This window comes from Antechinus flavipes, chromosome 2 (genome assembly GCF_016432865.1).
Source record: "Antechinus flavipes isolate AdamAnt ecotype Samford, QLD, Australia chromosome 2, AdamAnt_v2, whole genome shotgun sequence".
Lineage (NCBI taxonomy): Eukaryota > Metazoa > Chordata > Mammalia > Dasyuromorphia > Dasyuridae > Antechinus > Antechinus flavipes.
This window is the reverse complement of record NC_067399.1, coordinates 264,131,818-264,159,538: the sequence shown is the minus strand read 5'-3', so window position 1 is coordinate 264,159,538 and position 27,721 is coordinate 264,131,818. Positions and strand designations below refer to the sequence as shown.

Genomic DNA, 27,721 nt, shown 5'->3' with positions numbered 1-27,721 from the left:
TTTATTAGAGTGGGAGACCTATGTTTTCTTTCACATAAATGTTTTACATTTTTATGGAAATGTTTTACATAACTTCACAGTGGTTTCTTAATGGGGGCTGGTGGTGGGATAATGGAAAGAATCTAGAACCCAAAAGTTTTGTTTAATGTAATAAAAATTATTTTAAATGTAACTGGGGAAAATATTAAATAAATAAATGTGATATTTTAAATGAGGCATACTTATATTTTATACAATTATTGAAAGAATGACTGCATATTTATCACAAGAAATCTTTTTCTTTTTTTCAATTACATAGGGAGTGGGAGGGAGAAAATAGATTTCTATTCACTTGAAAAAATGGTGAGCAGATATTACAGATGTGAAATATTGCTTGCATTTTTAAATACAATCACTATGTTATTAGTATTATTTAATTGCTTTTCTTTACTAAAAGAAACCTCTTACAAAATAGGAATAATCTATAAATATATGGGATATAAAAACAAAACATCTCAATAAATCTTTTTTTAAATTCATGTAGAACAAAGGGATTATGATTTGTATTAGTGGAGAATGTATTTTCACTGATAAATCAAGGATCTTTTGAACTATCAAAGTTAAATAAAGAGAGAGAAAGAAGAAGGAATGGAGGGAGGAAGAGCAATAGAGTGTCCAAATTTTCTCACTACTTTCTTTTTTTTATACTTTTATTTTAAATTTATTTGTTTAATAGTTTTCCCCAGTTACATTCAAAACAAATTTTTTTACATTTGTTTTTAAATTTTTTGAGTTCTAGGTTCTTTTCCTAATCTCTGCCCACAATTAAGAAACCACTAATGAAGTTATGCAAAATATTTCCATAAAAGTCAAGTTGTTTCTCACTACTTTCAATAAGGTGGTTACAGTTCATCTTGTAATGTAATACATATTTTAATAGAACTCAGAGTGAGGAAGGAAGCCTGTCAGTTAATTCACTTTGTTTGCCCTTTTGTCTATCTTTATTTTTACTTCTGACTTGATTTGTTTCATTTTACATGCAAAATAGTACCTCGTGATAAAGTGAATAGTCACATTTCCTATTGCTTTATATTCTGTGAAACATTAACCATGTAAGACATACCTAAAACATAGGATCATATGGTAAGTGTATTATGCTTTTCTGAAGATTTCCCAATAAGATTAATCATTATCTCTTTCTCTCTTCCCTAGGTTTCTCTGAGTACCACAGAGGCAGCACTGGCACTGAATAGATATCTATGTTCTGCTGTGCTCCCTCTCCTCACAAGACATGCCCCTTTGTTTGCTGGAACGGAGCATTATACCTCTCTGATTGATTCCACACTTCAAACTATCTATAGACTCTACAAGGGACGCTCCCTCACCAAAGCACAGAGAGACACCATAGAAGAATGTCTGCTTGCTATCTGCAAGTAAGTACTATGCTTATGTATTTCTCATTTATACATATTCATTCGAATTCAATTGCACATAAGTGTACACATTAAAAAATTTATACATAGAAGAACCTAAAGTCTAGACATCTTCCTATAAATTTGACCCTCAACTGTATCCTTTTTATCCTTTGCCCTTTCATTTTGCCTCTCCAATTGCCTCTCATCCCCTCATCTGACTACCGCAGGATGGTTGCCAGCACTGACTAGAGGATAAGGTACCTAAGGCTCCACATTATATAACATGAACAGTCAGACTACCACTTCCTCAGCCAAGACAAGTTTGGAGTGGTTTGAATGTTAGTAAGACTTATACTATCTCAGGCAAGCTAGGGAGCAAGATTCTCTGCAATTCATTTTAATTCAGAAAATATGTATTAATAAGTTCTTATCATTTTCTAGAGACTAGGGCTACAGAGAAAATAATACAGCTTCTACTCTTAGGGATCGGCTGACAATCTAGCAAGGGAAATAAGACACACATTTCTTTAGTACTTTGATATAAATTCATGAAATCTGAAATAATATTGGTACAAGTTTCTCTTCTAATCAATTGATAAATTTATTGAATATCTAATATATGCCAGGCACTGTACTAAACACTCAATATATAAAAGAGGCAAAAGAGGGAATACAACAAACAAATATATACAAATACACCATATAATAGGAAATAATTAACAGAGAGAAAGCAAGAATTAAGAGGAACTGGGGAAGGTTTCCTATAGAAGGTAGGATTTTAATTGGGACTTAAAGAAAGCTAGGGAGATCAGCAATTGGAGTGAAGGAGGGAGAGTATTCTAAGCATAAAAGAAAACCTGGATGTACCAGTAAAATTACATAATGAATAAACATTTATAAAATATATTTATCTAGATTAACAAAACAAGAAATAATGTGAATAATAAGTCTCAAAAAAAGCAAAAGTCATAAATTAACTCCCAAAGAAAAAATTCCCAGGATCAGATGTATTTACAAGTGAATTTTACAAAACATTCAAAGAACAATTGATTGTTATATAAATTATTTGAAAAAATAGGAAAAGTGAGAAGTTCTACCAAATTCTCTCTATGATTTAAAGTATCATATTGCTAACTAGCCAAAGTAAAGTCATAACAGAAAAGACCAGAACAATATCCGTAATGAAAATTTACTCAAAAATTTTAAATAAAATGTTAGCAAAGTTGCTGTAGCATGTCAGAAAGATAACATGCTATGACTGAATTACACTTATACCAGCAATGTAGGATAAATTCAACATCAGAAAATAATAACCATATAGATCATATTAATAACAAAAACAGCAAAGATCACATGATTTTATCAGTAGATGCAGAAAAAACTTTTTACAAGACACAAAACCCATCTTCTTAAAAAAAATACTAGAAAACACAGCAGTAAATGAATCTTTCCTTAATAAAGTATATTTTCCAAAAAGCTTTCCAAAAAGGAAAAACAAGTGTTGAAGTACTGTGGGAAAGCATATATATTAATGCACTATTGATAGAACTATGACCTGGTCCTGCCATTCAGAAATAGTCAAAAAGGCTATTAAACCATGTATAGCCTTTGATTCAGGTATATCATACTAAGTGCACACCCCCAAAAAGATCAAATAAGAAAGGATCCATATGTACAAAAATAATTATAATCCTTTTGTTTGAAGTAGCAAAGAATTAGAAACTGAAGAACTCCCTATCAAATGGGGACTAATTGAATAAGTTATGATATATGAATGTAATAGAATACTATGTTGTAAGAATTGAAGAGAATCATTTTAAAGAATCCTGGAAGACTTGTATGAACTGATGCAAAATAAAGTGAGAAGAACCAAGAGAATAACTTATATAGTAATAATATTATAAATAATGTTCAAAGCCTTTGGAATTCTAATCACCACAGTGACCAACCACAATGCCAAAGGACTTGTTAACCATGCTAACCAGCTCCTTATAAAGAAGTGATTAACTCAGAGGGAGTATTTAGATTTTTTTTCTGAACATGGCCAATGTAGAGATTTAACTGTACATGTTTTTATTTGGTTGTTTCTTAATCAGGGATTGTGTTTTTCTTACTTTCTCAATTAGGAGTGAGAGGAATTCCAGAAGAAGCAGAGGCAAGCCTTTGGGAAGGGAAGGGGAAGAGAATGAAATTTAATTTAAAATAATCATAATAATACCAATGGCTAGCATTATATTTAGTGGGGATAGAGACCCCATGGAAAATTTTCAATATTTAAAAATAAAAAGACCCTAAACACACAAAAAAATTCATAATCAGGTATCATTGAAATGGAAAAATCTTTATAGCAAGTTTCTTTGATAAGGTTCTAATATCCAAAATAAATAAGGGCAAGCTTCAAATTCATAACAGTAGCTTGATAACTAAAATCACCAGAATCTTGATTGGGTAACAGATTTAGGTTAGTGATCTCCAAAGAAAGAGAGGTTGTTCAGTAAGAAACCTAGTGAAAGACTAACCTAGGAGAAGCATTAGAAGCACTAGACTAAGAGCAAAGGTAGCAGATGCTAAGAATGACTGAGTTTTGAACAAAACATCATTGTCGCTAAGACAAGGGTGCAAGAGAATTGATAGTGGAAGATAACTGTGGTAATGATTTGATCAAATAAGAGGTAGGAAGGGAAAAAAGAAGAGAGAGCAACTAGTGCGAGAGTGATGGCCTAGGAGTGAATTGAATAGTAAGCTAGGTGAAAATATCCCCTAGACAATTATAAATGTGGAAATAGAACTAAAAGAAATGGAATTGATTATGGATTTTGAAGACATCCACCTAGCTGTATTGAAGCTGTGGGAAAGTGGGAGATTAATCTAAGAAAAATATTGATAAAAGACAGTGAATAGGGTCTCAGGTAACACATGGTAGGAGGACAACAAAGCATCAAAGAAAATAAAAGAGCAGTCAGGAGAAAAGCTGAAAGAATAGTGTCTTAGCTGAAGCTAAGAAGATACATCCAAAAAAAATTAAGTGGTCATCAACATCAAATCTTACAGAAAGTTCAAAGAGAATGAAGATTGAGAAAAGATTATTGTATTTGACAATTAGAACATTGGTAAATTTTAAAAGAAGGGTTTCCATAGAGTGTCAGATTAGAAAGCCAAGTGAATAAATAGTGAATGGATAAAGAACATGTAGAGGCATAAAACGTAGACTCTCTTCACAAAAATTTAACAGAAAAATAAAGGAAAGAGGAAGGAAAGGAGGGAGAAAGGGCGGGAGGGAGGGAGGGAGAAAAAAGATTCCCTTTACTTTCTTAAAAATCCATATTTCTTTTTTTAAAAGCCATTTAATATTTCTTCATGAACTGGAATATATTAAAGAATGTTTTTTTTAATCTAATTGTTTTAAGATTTCTCATTATGTATTGTTTTTTTGTTTGTTTGTTTGTTTTTTTCCCCTTTTTCCACACTCTAGTCACTTACGACCTTCCATGTTACAACAACTTCTACGCCGTCTTGTCTTTGATGTACCACTCCTCAATGAATATTGTAAAATGTCACTTAAGGTAAATATTTTTTCTAACAATTAAATTCTTATGCGTGCCATAGAAAGTATACAACAAAACAAATCATTTTCATCATTTTCAGAAAAAAAGCAAGTATCTATGAGAATGATTTCAATTTTTTAAAATGCTAAATAGAGTCCAGGATATTGCTAGCAAAAATAAATCTCCATTCTTAAGTATAAGTAAATTCAATTCATTTGTTTGATTCTCTTTAAATATTTTATTCATTGCTAATTCTAATTCCATTAATAATTTAGATAATAAGATATTAGATAATAAGATAAGAGATAATTTAGGGTGTTTCTGACTGCTTTTAAGCCTCACTTTTTACACTTAAACTATAATATATTGGTTCTTTTCTATTTGATATTTTTTCTTCCTTATTTCTGAAGGCTAAGCCTTGTGTTCTTAACAAAAGCTGTTATACTTGTGTATAACTTATTATACTTTATTTCTAGATCTTTGAGAAAAGAGTAACAACTCCTAATTCAAAATCACTTTTGTTGTTTTTTCTTTAGTAAGCATTGAGGGTAAGAATGTCATATCTTTTACTTCAAACGCATTTTTCTTTAATTAATTAAGTCATTAAAACCTCTCTGAGTCTTAATTACCTCATCTGTAAAATGAAGGTTTTGGATTAGAAAACTATCTCTAAGAATTAGAGATCTAAACCTAAAAGTCCTCTATTTTTCCCATGATAACAATCCTTTTAGTTTTTTATTATTATCATTCAGCAGTAGCTAACATTTATATAGCTTTTTAATGTTTGCAAAGTATTATCTGTACATCGTATTATTTGACCTTTATAGATAAGGAAACTGAGTCTCATAAGGGAAAAGTGATTTGTGTATGGTTTTTGTGCCCTTATTTGAACCTATTTTTTTAGTCTAGCATTTTTTATCCACTGTGCTGTGCCCCTCTCTTAAATGATTTTTTAAAAGATGAACTGTTATGAAATCAGTTTTATCCAGTATTAATATATATATATATATATATATGATAAAATTGAGGTACAAAGACATTCTTTAACTTTCTGTCATGCAACAAATTTTTAGCAGAATAAGAGGCAGCAGTCATAGTCTCTGAATTTTCTATTGTTTATTCATATCACCCACTGGCCTCCCTTTTTCCAGAGTTTGGATAGGAAGTGGTAGAGATAGGTTTTAAGCCCCACCCACTGATGCTAAGCTCCAAATACTGTAACATGAAATGATAGGTTTCTCATGCATGTAGAAAGTAAAGCTGAGGGCAGCATCCTAGAATTCCCCTGGCTGTCTGACACTGGCACAGGTGGTATGACAGTCAACTCGTTTCTTGCAACACATATTCCTAAGGCATTTATAATGTTTTACTGCCCTCTCCTGGGCAAAAGATATCAGGACTGCTCAAGCAAGCAGTTCGTAATCAGTAAGGAGGCAAGAGGAAGACTTTTCCAAATCTCTATTATCAGAATCACATAGTATTAATTAATTAATGTATTAATTAATGGAGCCACAAAGAGATGGATGTGTCTGAAACAACTGAAAAACAGCAAAACACATTTAGAGTCAGAGCTTTCAGGACACATCACTCCCACCCTTGTTAGGTCAGTAGTTTCAAAGATTTCTTTTTTCTTTTTTTTTTTTTTTTTAATAACTTTTTATTGACAGCAAAGATTTCTTTATCATTTGGAAAGAAATGAAGTTACCCCATTTTTCCCAGTTATAGCTGAGACAAAGGTATGTTAAAAGGATTATGAGTTTAATAAATTTAACAAAGCCCATGCTGCTTAAAATATGAAAGATGTCTTTTTCTTACCTAGTTTGAAAGCCTTTCTGCTGTTCCTTTTACTATCTGTCTTTAGTACTGTTCTCATCATCCTGACTTGCTATATTTGCACAACAATTTTGCATGTATTACAGTGCTGGTGGATTTTCTCTGCCTCACCATAACACTACTATTTTGTTCCAACTTCTTAGCTTTTGACAAATCATTATGAACAGTGCTGGAAGTATTACTGCCTTCCCTTGGGATGGGGTGGCTATGGCTTGGCCGTGGAAGAAGAATTACATTTAACGGAGAAGCTCTTCTGGGGGATTTTTGACTCTCTCTCTCATAAGGTAATGACTATGCCATTAAAGGAAGTAAGAGACACAATGATCCAAGTGATTATTAAGGAACAAGACAGACCAGGGTTTCAAACTTTGTCTTTGTTTTCAGTGCTTTGTATATTCATTCTTTTTTGCTAAAGCTAATCCTTAATTAGTTAATTATTTTTCCCCTCACATTTAAAATACACATGAGAAGGCATCAGAGTGGTATGTTAACCCAACTGGCTATTATTGTTTTCTTTGCTCCCTACTTTCCTTTGTTAAACTATGTCTAACATGGCTTAGCTATCCCATAAGAATAACAACTTGCATTTTTATAGTGTCTTAATGTTTGCAAATCCTCTTGTTCATAACAAACTTTGCTAGGTAGGCATAATAATCATTGTGATATTATCCCACTTTTCAAATGAATAAACTATTTCCCTGAAAAGTTAAATGATTTTCCTGTAGTTATACAACTAGTGACTCCAGTTCTCCTAACTTCCAAGCCCAGGATGTCTCAAAATTGATATGCTTTGAAAATCTATTTCACAACCTCTATCTACTCAGTTCTATACCTTTTTTGTAGTCCTTGTTAATAAACCTTTATTTTATTCAAAGTATAAGTACACATAAGAGTAGCACTCATGACTTGGGTGAGTTGGTGGGCAAAGGGAAAATAAAGAACTATTACAATCCAACACAGCTTGAAATTCAGCCATTACAAAATTTTGACCATTTTATTTTGTGGTATCCATATGGAAAAAAAAATAGTTTTATTTCTCATGTTACTTCAGCTTCCAATGATATTTCCAAAGTATCTAGCATAAATTATTAAGGAGCAGATAGCACTCCTTTCCTTTTTCTGGAAAATAAATGAACTTGTCTATTATTCTTATTTTTTTTCCTGATGCTTCTGCTTTTGGCTGTGATTCAGCCATAATAATTTTTAATTAGATTTTCCAACTAGTTCCTATCTTTTCCACAGAAATATGATACAGATCTCTTCCGAATGGCCTTACCTTGTCTCAGTGCAATAGCTGGGGCCCTCCCACCTGATTATTTAGACACCAGAATCACAGCCACATTGGAAAAGCAGACTTCAGTAGATACGGAAGGAAACTTTGATCCCAAACCTATCAATACCATCAAGTGAGTCCAAAAGTTACTTTGTAAATTAATGTTTATGTCATATATTATCCTTTTTTGCAAAGGCACTAACTTTTTCGAGATCTAGCTTATCTCTTTAGCTAGTACCTCTCCTTGCCACCCTGAGTAAATCATTTTTCCAGGACACCATATTTTTATGTTACTTAAAATTATAAATAATTTATATCTGATCATGTACTACTTATCACTCTTTGATTTTTTCATGATAAAATAAAGCAAAGAATTCTTTCCATTGAGTAAATATAGTTAAAAGACAAATCAATTTTTCTGATAAATGATGCAATTAATTTATTAATGGTTTTTAACAAACCTTCATTTAGTTTAGAATCAGTATTGTAAGTTTCAATTGTATAATAAACCATTCAGTTTAATTTTCAATCATTTATTAAACATTTGCTATATGTAATATACTAATTGCTAGGTCTTGGATGTGTAAACAAATCTCATTGAGGTCTCAGAAAAAGATATAGCAAAGGATAGTTTAGTCTCCCTCTTTCAGAAGCTGTTTATCCTTTAATGTTATATTATGCACCTTTCAGATGCTCTTAAACCATAAAATATCCTTCAAACTTAAAGAACATTTTCCTTCTATTCACGTATCTCAATATTCCTTATTATTGCTTTTGTATTATCTAAACAATATAATTAATGTTTTATAAATGATAATAATAGATAAACATAATAAATTGTTTGAGAATCTGTGCTGGCAAGTGAGAATGAAAAAGACAAAAAAGAAATAGTCCCTGCAGTCAAAGAGCTTGGGTTCTACTTGGCAATGGGAGTAAGAGAAGATAGAATGAGGGATAGCATTCATACTGCTAAGTACATTTTAAATGTGTAAAATAATACAAAATGATTTAAAGGAGGATGGTGTGCTAGAAACTGAGTTGGGTAGTAGCAATGTCATCAGAAGAGGCCGAAAATAGGATAAAGCACTTAGCTTATGCTTTGAAATAACCTAAGATAGATGAAGCCAAGATGGTGGAGCCAAGAAGTTGCAAGAGGTCTCCCCAGTCTCCCTCAGAAATGGAAGGAAGGAAAGAAGAGAGGGAGGAAGGGAAGGAGGGAGAGATGGAAGAAGGAAAGAAAGGAGAGAGGGAAAAAAGGAAGGAGGGAGGGAGGAAAGAAGGGAAGGAGAGAGGGAGTGAGGAAGGGAAGAAGAGAGGAAGGAAGGAAGGGAAGGAGAGAAGAAGGAAGGAAAGGGAGGAAAGAAAGAAAGAAGGAAGAAAGGAAAGAAGAAAGGAAGGAAGGAAGGAAGGAGGGAAGGAGGGAGAAAAATAAGAAAGAAACAAAAAAGAATCTTAAATATAGAAAGCTATTGTGGTGACAAAGAAGAATAAACACCAATTCAAATTCCCACATGGGAAATCTCAAAGGGAGATTGAATCGGTCCCAAGCCCAAAAAGGCTTTTTGGAAGTGTTCATAAAAAGATTTTAAAAGACAATGAAGGCAAAAGGGGAATGCCGCCTAGTGCAGATGGTATCCAAGGTAAGTCAATTGGAGGCTGTTAGTACAGCACAGATTACCAACTGAGGCTTTTCAGTGCTGGCTCAGGAGGCCAATAGCACAGCAGTCCAACTGTAAAACCTCCAGAAAGAGTACAGAGACCAAATTATGAGCTGTAGAACCCTGGAACAACTTGAACAACTAGGCCAGGCCATCCCAATATAGTAATTGACGCTCCATCATGGAAAACAAGTGACTAGATTCTTGGCCCCCAGCATAAGAAGTTTGGGACAGTGCCTACTATACTCTCAGGAGAAGAGCTCAACTTTCAAAGTTGCAAAACAGGCTAAAAATTAGTAAGAAACAAATCTAAAGAGTCCTTTTGGCAACAGCTCAAAAAAGGTTTAAAAAATCAAAAGAGGTAGAAGAAAAAGTGGGAAAGGAAATGAATTATTCAGAAGAATTATGTAAAAACAAAAAAGTCAACAGTTGGAAAAGAAAGCACAAATTTGACTGAAGAAAGCAACTCCTTAAAAAATGAAATGGCCATTGGGGAAAAAATTCCATCAAAGAAAATAACTCCTTTAAAAGTAGAATTAGCCAAGAAGCTGGAAAATGAGTGGATGCCCATCAATTGGAGAATGGTTGAGTAAATTGTGGTATATGAACGTTATGGAATATTATTGTACTGTAAGGAATGACCAGCAGGATGAATACAGAGAGGACTGGCGAGATGTACATGAATTGATGCTGAGTTAAAAGAGCAGAAGCAGGAGATCATTATATACCTCAACAATGATACTGTTTGAGGATGTATTCTGATGGAAGTGGATCTCTTCGATAAAGAGAGCTAATTCAGTTTCAATTGATCAAGGATGGACAGAAGCAGCTACACCCAAAGAAAGAACACTGGGAAATGAATATAAACTGCTTGCATTTTTGTTTTTCTTCCCAGGTTATTTATACCTTCTGAATTCAATTCTCCCTGTGCAACAAGAAAACTGTTCGGTTCTGCATACATATATTGTATTTAGGATATACTGTAACCTATTTAACATGTAAAGGACTGCTTGCCATCTGGGGGAGGGGGTTGAGGGAGGGAGGGGAAAAATTGGAACAGAAGTGAGTTCAAGGGATAATGCTGTAAAAAATTACCCTGGCATGGTTCTATTAATAAAAAGTTATTTTAAAAAATCCATCTGCTGGGGAGCAGGGCATATGAATATTATTAAATGTTTTTTAATTGATAAAAGATGAAAGAGAAGTAATAAAAACCAATAGAAAGTTTAAAAAAAAAGTAGAATTAGCCAAATAGAAAAGGAGGTATAAAAGCCACTTGAAGAAAATAATTCATGTAAAATTAGAATAAGGAAGTTTCAGCAGTGGAGCTAAGATGGCAAGGAGCTTCTCTACCTTTGCCAGTTTCCCTCAAAAACCACAAGAAAGCAAGCCTAGGGACAGAATCTTTCTAAAAAGGCTGGCCAAGTGCAACCACTCTCCAGCTCAAGGTATATTGGAAGAAGTTCAAGGAAAGTCAGTTTCACTGGGGTAAAAGGGGATGTTCAATCCAGCTCAGATAGTGCCCAGGAAAGCCAATGAGAGGATCTTAATCACAGCAGATCAGGAACTGAGACCCTTTGTTCTAACTCAGTGGCAAAGCAGACCAGTGGGGCATCCTCCAGTCCCAGTACCAAAAGCAAATTGCTAACCCAGGAAACAAGGTTGTTTCCTAGACAGCTCAGGTAGGATTACCCCCTGCTGTAATCAAGACACCAAACTCAGGGGGTCCCTGTGCTCAAAGACAATGCTCAGAAAAATACAAGAAGGAAAAGGAAAACAATTCCTTAAAAAATACATTTAGCGCCCCCCCCCAAAAAAAAAAAAAAAAAACCCTGAAGAAAACAACAGCTTTAAAAGTAGAATTGATCAAATGGAAAAGGAGATAGAAAAACTGGTGGAAATCGTACATTAAAAACTAGAATCAGGCAAATGGAAGCTAATGACTATGAGACATCAGAAATCCCTCAAACAATCTAAAAAGAATAAAAAATAGAAGACAATGTAAAATGCCTCATTGGAAAAACAGCAGGCCTGGAAAAGAGATCTAGGAAAGACAATTTAAATTAAAATTATTTGTCTAGCTGAAGGCCATGACCCCAAAAGATGCCTGTATAGTATTCTTCAAAAGATCATCAAGGAAAACTACCCTGGTAACTAGAACCAGGAAACAAAATAGTTTTTTTGTTTTGTTTTTTCTGAGGCAATTGGAGTTAAGTGACTTGCCCAGGGTCACACAGCTAGGAAGTGTTAAGTGTCTGAGACCAGATTTGAACTCAGGTCCTTCTAACTTTAGGACTGGTGCTCTATCTACTGCATCATCAAGCTGCTCCAAAATAATCTATTAAAGAATCCATCCATCACTTCCAGAAAGAGATCCCACAAAGAAAACCCAAAAAAACATTTTTGCAAAACTCCAGAACTATAATTTCAAGGGAAAAATACTGCAAGATGTCAGAAGAAAAAAAAAATTCAAGTATCAAGGAACAACAGTAAGAATTATCCACGATATGGTAGCTTTCACAATAAAGATTATCAGAGAACCTGGAATAACATAACCTAGAAGGCAAAGAACTTGGGGTTACAAGCAAGAATCAACTACTCAAAAAGATTGAGCAATATCTTTCAGGGGAAAAAATGGATCTTCAATAAAGTAAAAGACTTTCAATCATTTCTATTGAAAAAAAAAACAGAACTAAACAGAAAATTTGATCTTTAAACACAGAATTCAAGAGAAGCATAAAAAGGTAAACAGGAAGAAAAGTTATTTAAAAGTTAAACTGTTTACATCCCTAGATTGGGGAAATGACACTTGTAACTCTTGAGCACTGTATTCTTTTACTGGAGCATTTAGTGGGGGACAGATGGATAGAATGTATGAATCAACTCTGATGTGATGATAAAAGACATTAAGGTATAGAAAAAGGATTGTATTGGAAGAAGAGAAAATGGAAGATAAAATGAGATGAATTAGATCACACAAAAAAGCACAAATGACATATTACAGTACATGGGGAAGAGATAGGGAGATGAGCATCATCTGAGGCTTAATTTCATCAGTTTGGGCTCAAAAAGGGAATAAAATATGTATTTAGATATAAAAACTTATTTTACTATAAAGGGAAGTAGGAGGGGAAAGTGAAAGAAAATAGGATGGAGGGAAATACATATCTGGCAATCATAACTGAATGTAAACGGATGAACTCTACCATAAAAAGGAAGTGAATATCAGAATGGACTAAAAAATGGAATTCTGTAATATGTTGTTTACAAGAAACACATTTGAAAAAGAAAGAGATCTATACAGAGTAAGGGTAAAAGGCTACAATAGAATTTATTATGCTTCAACTGAAGCAAAAAATGCAGAGGTAGCAATTCTGATTTCAGATAAAAGCAAAAGTAGAAACAGGTCTAATTAAAAGAAATAAGGAAGGAACTTACATCTTGTTAAAGGGTGCCATTAACACTGAAGTAATATTGATACTAAATATATATGCATCAAGGGACAGCTAGTTGGTGTAGTGGATAGAGTACCAGCCCTGAAGTCAGGAGGATCTGAATTCAAATCTGGCCTCAGACATTTAATACTTCCTGGCTGTGTAACCCTGGGCAAGTCATTTAACCCCAATTATCTCAGGAAAACACACACACACACACACACACACACACACACACACACACACACACTCACATCAAGTGGTAGAGCATTCAAATTCATAAAGAAGATATTAAACCAGTTACAGGAAGAAACAGACAGCAAAGTTATATTAGTGGGGGATCTCAATCTCTCCCTCTCAGAATGAGATAAATCTAACCACAAAATAAACAAGAAAAAAACTAGGGAGCTTAATAGAATCTTAGAAAGCTTAGATATGATAGACCTCTGGGGAAAATTGAATAGGAATAGAAAGAAATATGCCTTTTTCTCATCAGTACATGACATCTATACAAAAATTGATCATGTATTAGGACTATAAATCCTAAAAAAAAAAATCTCCATAATCAAATGCAGAAAGGCAGAAATAATAAATATTTCCTTTTCAGATCATAATACAATAAAAATTACATTCAATAAAGGGCCAAGGAAAGATAAACTAAAAACCAATTGGAAATTAAATAATTCTAAAGAATGAGTAGATAAAATACCAAATCATAAAAATAACCAATAAATTTTTTCACAAGAAAATGATGATAATGAGACACTATACTAAAATTTTGGGGATGCAGCCAAAGCAGTTCTTAGAGGGAAATTTATATCTCTAAATAGTTACATGAGTAAAATAGAGAAAAAGGAGATCTATGAATTGGGTATGCAACTAAAAAGGCTAAAAAAAGAAGAAATTAAAACCCCCAATTAAATACTGTTATAAATTCTGAAAAATTAAAGGAAAGATTAATAAGATTGAAATTAAGAAAACAATTCAACTAATTAATAAAACTAGAGGTTGGTTTTATGAAAAAAAAACTAACAAAATAGATAAACCTTTAGTTAATTTGATTAGAAAAAGGAAAGAATAAAATCAAATACTAGCATCAGAAATGTAAAGAGTAATCTTACCATCAAGGAAAAAGAAAATAAAGCAATAATTAGGAGCTACTTTGCTCAAATAGATGCCAACAAATATGACAATCTAATTGAAATTGATAAATATTTACAAAAATAGAAAGTGGCCAGATTAATAGAAAAGAAGATAAATTACTTGAATAGTCCTATTTTTAAAAAAGAAATTGAACAAGTTATCAAGGAACTCCTTAAGAAAAAATCTCCAGGACCATATGGATTTACAAGTAAATCCTACTAAACATTTAAAAAATATTTAATTCCAATATTACATAAGCTATTTTGAAAAATAGTTAAAGAAATCCTACTGAATTTCCTTTCTGACACAAATATGATACTGATACCTAAATCAGGAAAAGCCAAAACAGAAAAAGGAAATTATAAACCAATCTCCCTGATGAATATTGATGCAAAAAATTTAAATAAAATACTAGCAAAGAGATAAACAACTTATCAGGAAGATAATACACTATTTTCAACTGGTATTTATATCAGGAATATAGAGGGCTATTCAGGATCAGGAAAACTACTGCAATAATTGATCATATCAAAAACAAAACTACTAGAAATCATATGATAATTTCAAAATATATACAGAAAAAATATTTTGACAGAATAAAGCACCCATTCCTATTAAAAAAAAAACACACACACACACACACTAAAGAACATAGGAATAAATGGAGTTTTCCTTAAAATCGTAAGCAGCATCTATCTAAGAAAATATCAGCAAGCAATATTTATAATGGAAGTTAGATGCATTCCCAATAAGATCAGGGGTGAAATAAGGATGTTCATTATATTCACTATTATTCTAGCATACTAGAAATTTTGGCTTTAGTAATAAGAAAAGTGAAAGAAATTAGAGGAATTTAATAGGCAATGAGGAGATAAAACTGTTACTTTTTGTAGATGATATGATGGTAGATTTAAAGAATCCTAGGAGATAGTTAGGTGGTGCAATGGATAGAGCACTGGCCCTGGAGTCAGGAGGATCTGAATTCAAATTCAGCTTTTGACACTTAACATTTACTAGCTGTACGATCCTGGGAAAGTCATTTAACCCCAATTGCTTCATCCAAAAAACAAAACAAAAAGAATCCTAAAGAATCATCCAAAAACCTACTTGAAATAGCAGCTTTGGCAAAGTTGCAGGATATAAAATAAACCCACACAAATATTATGTCACTAACAAAGCCCAGCAGCAAGAAATAGAAAGAAAAAACGTCATTTAAAATAATTATGGACAAAATAAAATATTTGGGTGTCTACCTGCCAAGACAAACCCAAGAAATGTATGAACACAATTACAAATCATGTTTCACACAAATAAAGTCATGTCTAAACAATTGGAAAAATATCAATTCTCATGTTAGGCCAAGTTAATTTAATAAAAAATGACAATTTGATCTAACTTGGTTTACTTGTTCAGCCCCATAATAATCAAACTACAAATATATATATATTATAGAGGTAGAAAATAACAAAATTCATTTGGAAGAAAAAAAAGGTCAGATATATCAAGGACTAATGAAAAAAATACAAAAGATGATGCCCTAGTACCAGATCTAAAAATGTCTTATAAAGTAATTTTCATCAAAAACATATGATACTGGCTAAGAAATGGAGTGATGGATCAATGAAATAGATTAGATACACATGACACAATAATAAATTACTATAGTAATCTACTTTTTGATAATTCCCAAAACTCCAGCTTCTGGGATAAGAACTCACTATTTCATAAAAATTTCTGGGACAACTAGTAAATAATGTCAGAACTCAGCATAAACATATATCTCACACCCCATTCCAAAATAAGTACATAATTTAGGCATAAAGGGTGATGATAAGCAAATTAGGAGAGCAATGGATAGTCTACCTATGAAATCTTTGGAGAAGGGAGGAATTTATGGCCAAAGAAGAACTAGAGAACTTTATGAAAAGCAGAATATACAACTATGATTTCACTAAATTAAAAAGAGGTTGCACAAACAAAACCAACATAGCCAAGATTAGAAGAAAAGCAGAAAGCTGGGGGAAAATTTTTATAGCCAGTGTTTCTGATAAAGACCTCGTTTCTAAAATACATAAAGAATTGTGTCAATTTTATAAGAACAAAAGTCATTCTCCAACTGATAAAAGTTCAAAGCATATGAACAGACAATTTTCAGATGAAGCGATTGAAGCCATCTATATTCAAATGAAAAAAAAATGTTCTAAATCATTGTTGATTAGAGAAATGCAAATTAAAACAACTCTTGAGGTACAACCTCACACCTCTCATATTGGTATATGGTATATGGTAATAATGGTAAATGTTGGAGGGGATATAGGAAAACTGGGTCATTGATAGTGGAGTTGCACACTGATCCAACCATTCTGGAGAGTAATTTGAAACTACATCCAAAAGGCTATAAAATGGGCATACCCTTTGATCTAGCAGTGCCACCACTGGGTCTGTATCTGAAAAAAAGTCATATAAGAGGAAAAAGGACCCACATGTGCTAAAATATTTGTAGAACTCTTTCTGTGTTTGACAAAGAATTGAAAAATAAGTAGGTACCCATCAATTGGGGAATGGCCGTTATGATATATAAAAGTAAAATATTATTTTTCTATAAAAATTTATAAACAAGTTGATTTTTGAAAGGCCTAAAAAGATTTACATGAACTAATGCTGAGTAAAACAAGTAGAACCAGGAATTCATTATACACAGTAACAGCAAGATTGGGTGATGATCAACTATGACAGACTTAGTTCTTCTCAGCAGTTCACTAATCCAAGGCAATCCCAATTGAATTTGGATGGAAAATACCATCTACATCCAGAGGGAGAGAGAAGTAATTAAGAATTATTGGGCTACGTAAAGGCTGTGATCAAAAAAAGAATCTTTTAACAAATTATCAAGAATATCCTAAAATCAGAGGGTAAGATAGCTATTGAAAGAATTCATTGACCACCTTCTGAAAGAAATCCCAAAATGAAAACTCCAAGGAATATTGTACTTAAATTCCAAATTTATTAAATACTGCAAGCAACCAGAAGGAAACAATTCATATCAAGGAGCCACAATTAGGATTACACAGGATTTAGCAGCTTCCAAATTAAAACATCAAAAAGATCGAAATATGCTATTCTGGAAGGCAGAGGAGTTTAGATTGGAACTAAGAATCAACTATGCACCAAAACTGAGAATATGGATTCAATGAAATAGAGAACTTTCAAACTTTCCTAATGAAAAGACCAGAGCTGAACAGAAAATCCAATCTTCAAATACAAAGAGATTACAACAATTTATCACGAAGGTAATTGCACTATTAGAGATTAATTGAAATTTATGACAATTCCAATTTGGAGCCATGGGAATGACTGATGGATGCTTTGGGTAAAGAATCTATATGTCATAATCCATACATAGACATCTCCAAATGTCTTTTTTTTCTTGGTTACACCTGTCCTGATATATAATTTATACTAATTTGTAAAATACTAAGGACATAGGACTCTGAGATTGCAAAGGAATGTGACAAATAGAATAGTAGAGAAAAGGAAAATGGAACAAAATGAAATAAAAACAGAATGAAGCAATGAAAACAGAGAGGTAAGATGTCATTAGTTACCATTAAACAGATTAAAAATGAGCATATTGGGAGGATAATTGGAATAACTGGAATCAGGTATAATTAATACAAGATTAGCCTATTAGGTACATGTGTTCTTAGAAATTCTGTTATAGATACAGACATGTATACAAATCAACATATTGCAGGCACATTACCTACGCGACACAAATTTCACCCAACAAGAATCTTCCTAATGAATTTTCCCCCAGTTAGGAATTGAGCATTACTTCTGAACATCACCTTTATAAAACTAAAAATATTTCACCAAACACAACTCTTTTATCAATAAGCCCAGTAAAAAAGAAATAGAGGTACATTTTCTAACTCTTTGGCATTCCCATTTTGTCCTACCTATACCTTGGAATATGGGAAGCCATTAGATAATGTTTCTAATTGACCTGATAGTTTGGAACTCTGCTAAATTATATGAATGGTCCCACTGACACTAATCCCATTTCCATCTAAAAAGGGAACATTCTGATAATTCAGAATTGCTCTCATCATCTCCACTTGTGCCTGGTGGTGTGATGGCACTTTTTTTTTTCCTTTCTCTCTCTCAGCTTTTCTCTTCCTGAAAAACTGGAATATGTGGTCACCAAGTATGCTGAGCATTCACATGACAAATGGGCCTGTGACAAGGTAGGGGATTATCATCCAACTAACAATTGTCAGGAAAAGAAGAGCCAAAAAATATTAAAGGGTTGAATTTTGGAAATCTGCCCAATTTATCTAAGTGACACACTTACCATTCTAAAAGCATTCATTATTTGAGAGCAGCAATTTCCTGAGGTTTGTGGAGGTCAGTGGAAGAGGCAGCAGAAGCTGCTGCTGCTGCTTGTTTTTATACCAATCAAGGAAAAGCTTAATTCTAGAAATGTTAACTTTTTTCTTAAAGTCAGTGAGTATGGAATTTGTGTTTGCATAATTGTTATAGATTGGAAGTAAGAGAGCAAGAAAATAGAAGTAAAATTTATTACCTTTGATTTTAGACTAAAATCAATTAATTAACAAGTTTTTATTAATTGACTTTCATGTGCCAGATATGGTGTTGAGTGTGGGAGCACAAGATAAAAAGGAAAGTCACTTCTGTTAAGGGAAACAACTAATTTCTCCTCTATTGATCTCTTCTGTTCTCTTCTCTTTTCTCTTCTATCTCTGTGTGTGTATCTGTCTCTCCTTCCCTCCCTCTCTCCTCCCTCTCTTCTCTTCTCTTCTCTTGTCTCCTCTTCTTCTTCTTCTTCTTCTTCTTCTTCTTCTTCTTCTTCTTCTTCTTCTCTCTTTCTTTCTTTCTCTCTTCCTCCTCCTCCTCTTCCTTGCTTCCTCCTTCCTTTTAAGCAATATATGTACAATGTAAATCCAAGATAATTTTGGGAGGAAGCACCAGTATCTCATAAATTAGAAAGGTTTCATAAAGATTATACTTGAATTGAATTTTGAAGGAAGCAGAAGATGTTACAGTCATAGAGAACAGACTGCAAAGACACTGAAACAAAAAATAAAATGTCATATATAAGAATGGGCAAAAAAGCCTGTTTGTCTGAAATGTAATGTAAATTATAAATAAATTACTATAAGGCAAGTAATATATAATAAACCTAAAAGGTATATTGGAAGTAGGGTATAAAGTGCTTTAAGTACAAACAAAGGAGATTATACTTAATATATTTAATACATTAATGCTACAGACAACCCAAGATTATTGACACTTAGTGAAGTATATTTGGAAATATTTTGTCAGCTCCATTGGGACTGGTTTGCAGGAAGAAGAAATTTGCAGCAGAGAGACAACATAGAAAACTGTTGCCAGTGAATAGAGTCCTCCTGAAATCAGGAGGCCCTGAGTTCAAATTTGACCTCAGACACTTAACACTTCATAGCTGTGACCCTGGGCAAGTCACGAAGGGGGTGGGGGGTGGGGGGAGAATACTGATCCAACCATAATACTTGTTACAATGTTGTAGTCCCTGATAGCACTTCTAAACTCTTCTTTTAAAAACTTAAGTCATTAGAGAGGAGCCAAAATGGCTTAGTGGTAGGAAGCACTGTGGTGAAATTACTACATATTTCTTCAAACATCTAGAAAATGCACCAAACTGAAACCGTATGGGGAAGTCCAGGAAAAGTCCTAGTCTCCATAAGCTTGACTAGGAGAGACAGAAAAGAAATTCTGAGGACATAGAAAAAGAATTCACTTCATACTGCAGGGACTAAGAAAAGGCTGTATACCAATACAATAAGAGTTCAAAATTTTTACAGGGTACCCCTAATTTCACACTGGGCATTATGATAGAAACAAGTACCAACTGACAGCTTTGTTGCTACTACCCACTTCTGAGTCAGAAATTCAAGGTGGACTTAAAGAAAACAAAAGGATTTGAGTGGAAGAGTAATATTCCTGGATAGGAAGGTCCCAGAAACCAGCACCATCAATGGTGTGACTTAAACCCTATGCCAGATCCCACTTCTGGCATCTAGCTCAGCATACAAAGGAATAACCAAGGAAAGAATCACAGATCAAAGCCTACAATTTTGCCACTGAACCCAAAATTGCTTTCCAGCTTATTGACAAAGCAGTCAGTCCAGCAGCAATCTACTCTAATTCAGATCCAACACAGAATAGGAATTTGTGGAGGTTGGATGAGGAGACTGGGGCTGGAAAAGGAATGGCAATCAGAATTTGCACTGGATTTAACCACTAAAAAATTCCCTAAAAGATCCCCAATCTATCTCTGAGATCTGCAAATAACACATTTAATACCACAAGGAATCAGCAACAAGACTAATCTAGACCCTCTCTTCAAAAATATCACAGGACACAATAGTAATATAAATTCTCAAGTCAGGAAGTAGGCTGAAAGAATGGACAAACCAAAAAATAGCCACATCATAAGCTATTATGATAACAGAGATGATCGAAACAAATGAAGAAGAGAATGATTACTTAACAAACACAAGCAGAGTTTTAGAGAACACAGCTTGGGGACAAACTCAATTATAATTCCTGAGATAGATGAAAAGTTTTTTTTTTTTTTAAAGTTCAAAATGTTTTGTTGATTTTTTTAAATGAGAGTGCTTGAAGAAAAACACTGGAAAGTAAATGAAAATTATTTAATGGTTTGATACAAAATGACCAAAATCTTACCTAAGCAACAAGCACTCTGAAAATGCAAATGGGCTAAGTGAAGCCAGTGATTTCATGAGGCAACAAAAAATATTTTAAAAAGCAGAAAAGGATAACACACACACACACACACACACACACACACACACACACACACACAGGTGGGAGGAGAAAAAATGTAAAGTATCTCATAACAAAAATTACTTACCTGGAAAACAGTTCAAGGAGAAAAAAATGTCAAGATCATTCAACTATCTGAACATTATAATAATAACAAAAAGAACCTGCTTCAAAAGCAAAGAAATATTCAAAGAAAACTACTCAGAAATCTTACGACCAGAGGGTAAAATAGAAATAAAAAGACTCCACTGGTCTTTTCCTTAAAGAACACCCAAAATGAAAACTCCCAGGAACATTATAGCCAAATTTTCAGGCTTGCAGATAAAAGAAAAAATGCCAAAATGCAAGCAGAAAGAATTCAAGTACTAAGGAGATACAGTTAAGATCACACAATTTAGCAGTCACCAGTGTAAAATAGCAGAAAATTTGTGGTATTCAAGAAGGCAAAGAATATGGGCTTACAGCTAAGTATAATTTACCCAGAAAAACTGAATATTATGGTTTTTGATTTTATTTGGGGGGAGGGATGGACTTTTAAGGAAAATAGAGGATTTCCAAGTATTCCTGATGAAAAGATCAGAGCTATGGAGAAATTTTGAAGTTAAAAACAGAAGTGAAGAAAAACCTTAAAAAGGTAAACATGAATGATGAAGGATTAAACAAGTATAAACTGCTTACATTCAAAAATCTACATATGTGTAGATAATATTTATGTCTTCTTTAACCCCTATATTATCGTTAGGATTCGTAAAGGAAATTCAAATACATAAAGGTTCTGTTTTGCTGATCTTAAGGAAAGAGTGAAAAGAAAGGAGAAGAATATACTGAATAGGAAGGAAAAAGAAGAAAATTTAGAGAAAATTGTCTCAATCAGGGAGCAAAAGGAAACATCTATACAAAGAGGAAGGGATAGAGGGAGGCAACAGATAACCTCTAGATAGAGATATGAAGGATTCAAAATGGGAGGATATTTTTGAAATTTTGTTTTGTTTGACTATACATGTTCATAATGGATTTTTTAAACTTATATTAAGAGTTGAATAGAATGTTAGGGCAAGGATGTAGATACTGACTGATTATTCTATCTAACATTTAAAATTCCTTAACTAGCTGAATGCTTAGTAAGTTTAATTGCTTTATCAGCTATTAAAGAATAGAAGTTATACCATAGGAGTTGAGCCAAAAGAATCCAGGATTCTAATGGATCATTCACTTGAAAATGTGGGCTACATATAGCCTAGAACAATTAATCTATTTTTACATCAAGACAGTAGAAAGCTAACTGAGTATATAAACTTGGAAATCATTTTTAAGTCTTAACTATATTCTAAAGTACTTTTAATTCTGTTCATACTTTTATGTATGTATATCCCCTCACTACTTTCCTTTTTGATACTAATGTTGGCAATAAGAAAGATAGTGATGACAGACTAACACTCTGTTATTTTTGGAATATACATATTTCTTAAAAGTCTTCACAATTGACATTTTTGTGAATTCAGGAAGGATCAAGAGATATTATCCCCACTCTTAGATGAAAAAAAATTGAATCACAAAAGAGCAAAATAAATTCCAAAATGTTCTAAATTATTCGAGGCATAAACAGAATCTACCCCTGATCTTTTCCAATGCAGTAGCACTTGCCATTGAGTTTTGCTAGTTTTTGTAGTTTTGACTGAGACACAAAATGGTATTATAGATTAGTTATTATTATAAATAGTTATTGTGCTGTCTGGAATCAAAAAGGCTTGGTGTGAATTTCACTTCATCCTTAGATGTGTGAACCTGGGAAAATTTCTTATCTCTATAAATCTATTTACTTATTTATAAAAGGGGAAGTTAATAAGACATATGGTACTTATCTCAGACAGTGAATGAAATGATCCAATATAAAATATCCAATATCCAATACCTTAAATCATTTTAATCTATTTACATATACATGCAAATATATGTATCCATTTTTTTCTCAACTATGATTTCATTAGTATAAGGAGCTCCTGATGAGAAATTCTCTCCAACAGTGCATATCATCACATTCTCTATAATTGTTTATATTTTAGAGAGTTTTCTTGGGCACTGAGAAATTAGGTGACTATCTAGAATCACAAAGATAATACATATGGAACTCAGATCTTCCGGACTCTACATGTATTTCACTATCAGCTCTCCATACTGAAAATATTACATAAATATCAGTTGTTAGTGTTTTTTATTATTATCTTAATAATTTTAACAAGTTTCTGTGGTTAATTCTAACCGTTAGGTTGTGTCTTTGCAGTTAAGTGATGTATTGTGTGGTCTTCACCAGTTCCTTGAAAAATCTATATTAATCACTAAATCCAGACTCACTAAAAATGACCCTTCTATGTTTTCTAGTGGAACTGACCTGTTCCTGACTTTCCATCATCTTTCCATCTCTTTCTACAAAGCAGTATGATTCACCAATTGTTTTCATCCTCATTGTCATAATCATCTTTCCTTTCTTCTTATCTCTTTCAATGGGATTTAGATAGAAATAATCCTGAGACAAGTTGTTACACATCTATTATTCTTTTATATTGTTATCCCAAAGGCTATTGCACAAATAACTGGGTTTTTTAAATCAAATAACAATACAAGGATGTAGGCTTATCTTCTGTAGGCTCACTAATTGCATTCTCAATACCAGTTCAAGAACAAACAGGTCAACAGAAATGTGTATCTCATCCTATTGCACTGTTATTTTTATCTTCTCTGATTGGTCTCTATTTTGTATGTTTTTCTTTCTATGTAGCTTGGAGAGTATGACTATTCATTACGATGACATCTATTTCAAATGTTGTTTTTAAGATTTTATATGTCAATGCTATATTCAAGAGATCATGGATAACAGTTCAGTCTGTGATAATGGTCCATTTTCAATCCATTATATTGGTTGAATAGTCATCTATCTAGCACATAGACTAGGACTATTTCTGTGTATTAGTCAAGGAAGAGGAAGAGAAGAAAGTAAGTGCATGCCTATGACCTTGGAATAAGGTTGTATATTTAGCCCTTATCAAATCTGACTTGTTGCCAAATGACCTGGCTAGACTTTCTGACAAGCGTGCAGCTCTGTTTCTCTTAACTTAAAAAGTCTTCCTGCTTATTGACAGGGCAGTGTAGCCATCAGCAGTTTCTTATAGTTTCAACTAGGAATAAGTCTTCAGCCATGTTGTTTAAACACATACCAAATTAGGGAATTTGCAAAGCTCAACCCTGGGAAAGCAAGGATGAGAGTTTCCCTAAACCAGTCTAGTTACAGTTCACTAAACATATTCAGGTCCCTTCCCCAAGATGCCTTCTGAGATTCTTGAAGAATACAACACTCAGGATCTTTTTTTAAAAAGCAGCAGCAGGACCTTAGAGAATACAAAATAAGAGCCAGGAAGTATACAAAGCCAGATATATAAAATCCCAATTTGGGAAATAAGTTAAAAGAATGAGCAAAGCAAAACAGAAAAGACTTTTACCATAAAGAACTATTATAATGACAGAGATATCCAAGAAGCAAATTCTGAAGAAGAAAATAACCCAAAATCACTTACAAAGAAAGTCTCAAAGAAAAACAAAATTTGACCATAGTGTCAAGTAGAAGAAATCAAGACAAAAAAAAAAGTTAAAATGACATTACAAAGGAAATGAGAACCCTGTTTAAAAGGATTGTAAAATGAAATGAAATCTTTGAAGGAAGGACTTGAATGGATAATAAATAGCTTAGAAACATTGACTACAAGATTTTACCTAAATAACATATTGCTTGAAAATCAGAATAGAACAAGCAAAAGTTAGACTTTATTTAAAAAAAAAAAAAAAAAAAACACAGAAATATTCAAAAGACTAAAAAAAAAAAAAAAAAGGTATTTAATTTCCAGTTCTAGAAAACAGATCAGAAGGTATAATTTAAGATCTCTGGATTATCTAAAACCAATATGTTTTTTAAAATAACAACCTGGATATCATATTTCAAGAAATTGGGCGGGGGGAGGGGGAAGAGAAGGGCTGCCCAAATGTATTAGAACTGACAAAGGATATAAACAGGAAAAAATATGAGTAAAGGATTGAGATAAATATATAAGTAACAGTCATGATTCTAAATGGGAGTGAGTAAAAACACCCATAAATTGAAAAAGAATAACTGAATGGACCAGAAGCAGAATTCAACATTATATGATTTTTGAAGCAAGATCCCCTGCTGAAACAGTAAAAGGAGGTTATGCCATGGAAGACTTGTATAGAAACAAGGTTTAAAAGAGCCATTATTGGGAATGGTATAGTAAATCAATTGGGGAGGAATAGACTGCTTGCTGCCTTGAGGATGTTGATGAGATTAAACAACAAATTAAACAAATTTATGGTAATCCAGTTAGTAGAATTTCATGCTTTTTCTCCAGTTCCATTCAACATTGTATGAATGAAAAGAAGATGGATCAAAGGAATAATTCAAAATCAGGACTTTGTAGACCATCATCAATTAACAGGACAAAGGTACAGCCAGGGGTTCAGGGTCTTTGGAATGGAGCAAGTGTAATAGGAATTTGCTATCTATTGAGCATTGAATACAGTGAAAGTATAATTATTTGGAGATAGTCCATTGAGAAAGGCTTGAGATTAGAATGTACAGATCTTCTATTGAAGTTCACAATGTGATGACCAATAGTGAGAATTTGTCCCATCAGGCCATACAAGCCTGATGCCATACAGAGGAGCAAATAATGGGAAAGCATGTAGGGAGGTCAGAGTGCTTTACTTTCCCTGGAAAAAGCTCTGAAAGCAAGAGATGAAGTAGATCTTGTCACCAGAGGATATTGGTGCACTGGAAATAGTTCTGATGCAAATCCTCACTGAAACAATAAATGGACAACAAATCCTTATATTCTTCACATTAGAGGAAGATAATGAGTGCATGAATGGAACAAATCTTGTTTTTCTTGGTTTATGGTCCCATGCTACAGAGAGGATCATTTGCCATATTGGTACTATTTATAATCAATTTCAGTATTAGAAAACTAGAGTTTGCATTTAGTGAAGATTCTTAACTCTCAAAGTCTTTAGTATGCCCTCTTCAGATTTTAATACTTCCTCATTTTCATTTCTTATTTAGTTTATTCTAGGCTTAGGAATTAAGGTTTGTTTTAGTTTTTTGTTGCCATATATCAGCTATAAATTATTTAACTTTGGGCAAAGATATCATTGACAATATGAAGCTCTTAATGTCATCTGTTTCCATGTCATGATATAGAAGTGATTTTTTAGAGAAAGTAATCCAAGGCCCAGTCCATTTCATGTTAATTCATTAGTCTGTTTTAGTAGTTAGCACTAAAGTGTCCACTAAAATATCTCCAGCAGGTGGGATATGGATATTTCTGATTTGATGATAGCTGTAGCAGAATACAAAGGAGTACCACTTGTCCTGTTTTCTTCAATGTTAGGTGTCCAAGGTTGTTTAATATAGGGTCTCCCTATGAGCCTATGCTCTCTACCTATTTCTTAGATTAATAGAGGAAATTTCATCATATTTCCAATATACTAATCCAAACAGAATTCAATTGGTCAGTATCTGAAGATTCCTGCCAAGCCTTCAAAACTATCATAGCAATCTCAGGTCACAAATATTCCTTGCTATACCTCATCCTGGTTAGTATTCTCTTATTTCCCATTGATCTTCACCCTAACCCCATCTGCCTGAACTACTTCTTATGCATTGTCCTTTAGTGGACTTATATTATTCATTTAACTAGAGCTATCGTTGACTATACAGATAGTCTTCCCAGTAGTTAATGGTTAGCTGTCCCTACATTTTGAGTCAATACAAAGTTGAAATGTCTAGCAAAAGTTTAGCTTTGGAAGTAGGTAATATACTTCATTGGGATATACTAAGGACTGAAAATCTACTCCTTAAACATAGAATGCAATCTTATAAGATGGTGGGAACTAAATGGGTTCTAAACTAAACCTGTTCATCTTCAGCTTTTTCTAGGTCAAAAGATTAACTCATAATCACTAGGAGAATCTGAGTTGAGCATCCTATCATGGGACAATATATGTCAGTAAAAGGGCTAGAATTTTCAAAACTCACTCTAGTTTTGCTAAAGTAGCCAGTTCATCATAGCAGATAGTCCTTAAGAAACTGCCCAAATTGTAGCATATCTTAAGCCTTTGGGAAGCATTGTGCACAGTCCCTTTGTTTCTATTTTATAAGGACCTGAAATGCAAATGTGTATCTAAAGAGGACAACCAGATGAAACAAGAATTAAAGGAAACAGAATTTATGATTTAGCCAGCAGTCTAATGATTTAAGGATTGAGGAGAGAATTTCCAAGGAATTTACAGACACATTTGGCATAGTATTTTCTTTGCAATTGGCTCATTTGTATAGCTAAATAGGAAACAGTCATTTGGGTCATACAATAGAGATGTTTAATTGCCAGGAAATGCTATTTAAATTAAAAAACTTTCCCCCTAACAGAGTCAGAATGGATGGAAATATGGTATCTCTCTGGATGAAAATGTGAAGACACATCCGTTAATAAGACCTTTTAAAACATTAACTGAAAAGGTAAGCCACAGT

The 27,721-nt window shown here is 33.1% G+C and overlaps 1 protein-coding gene across 1 annotated transcript in view; it reads left to right on the top strand.

Moving 5' to 3' along the window:
- RYR3 (ryanodine receptor 3) overlaps positions 1–27,721 on the top strand; it is a 438,620-nt gene that overhangs the window by 237,387 nt on the left and 173,512 nt on the right. Inside the window, exons 38-43 of the mRNA XM_051973649.1 lie at positions 1,192–1,412; positions 4,867–4,957; positions 6,916–7,056; positions 8,015–8,178; positions 18,449–18,527; positions 27,620–27,709. Coding sequence (XP_051829609.1) covers positions 1,192–1,412; positions 4,867–4,957; positions 6,916–7,056; positions 8,015–8,178; positions 18,449–18,527; positions 27,620–27,709 — 786 coding nt within the window. The remainder of the gene's footprint in view (positions 1–1,191; positions 1,413–4,866; positions 4,958–6,915; positions 7,057–8,014; positions 8,179–18,448; positions 18,528–27,619; positions 27,710–27,721) is intronic.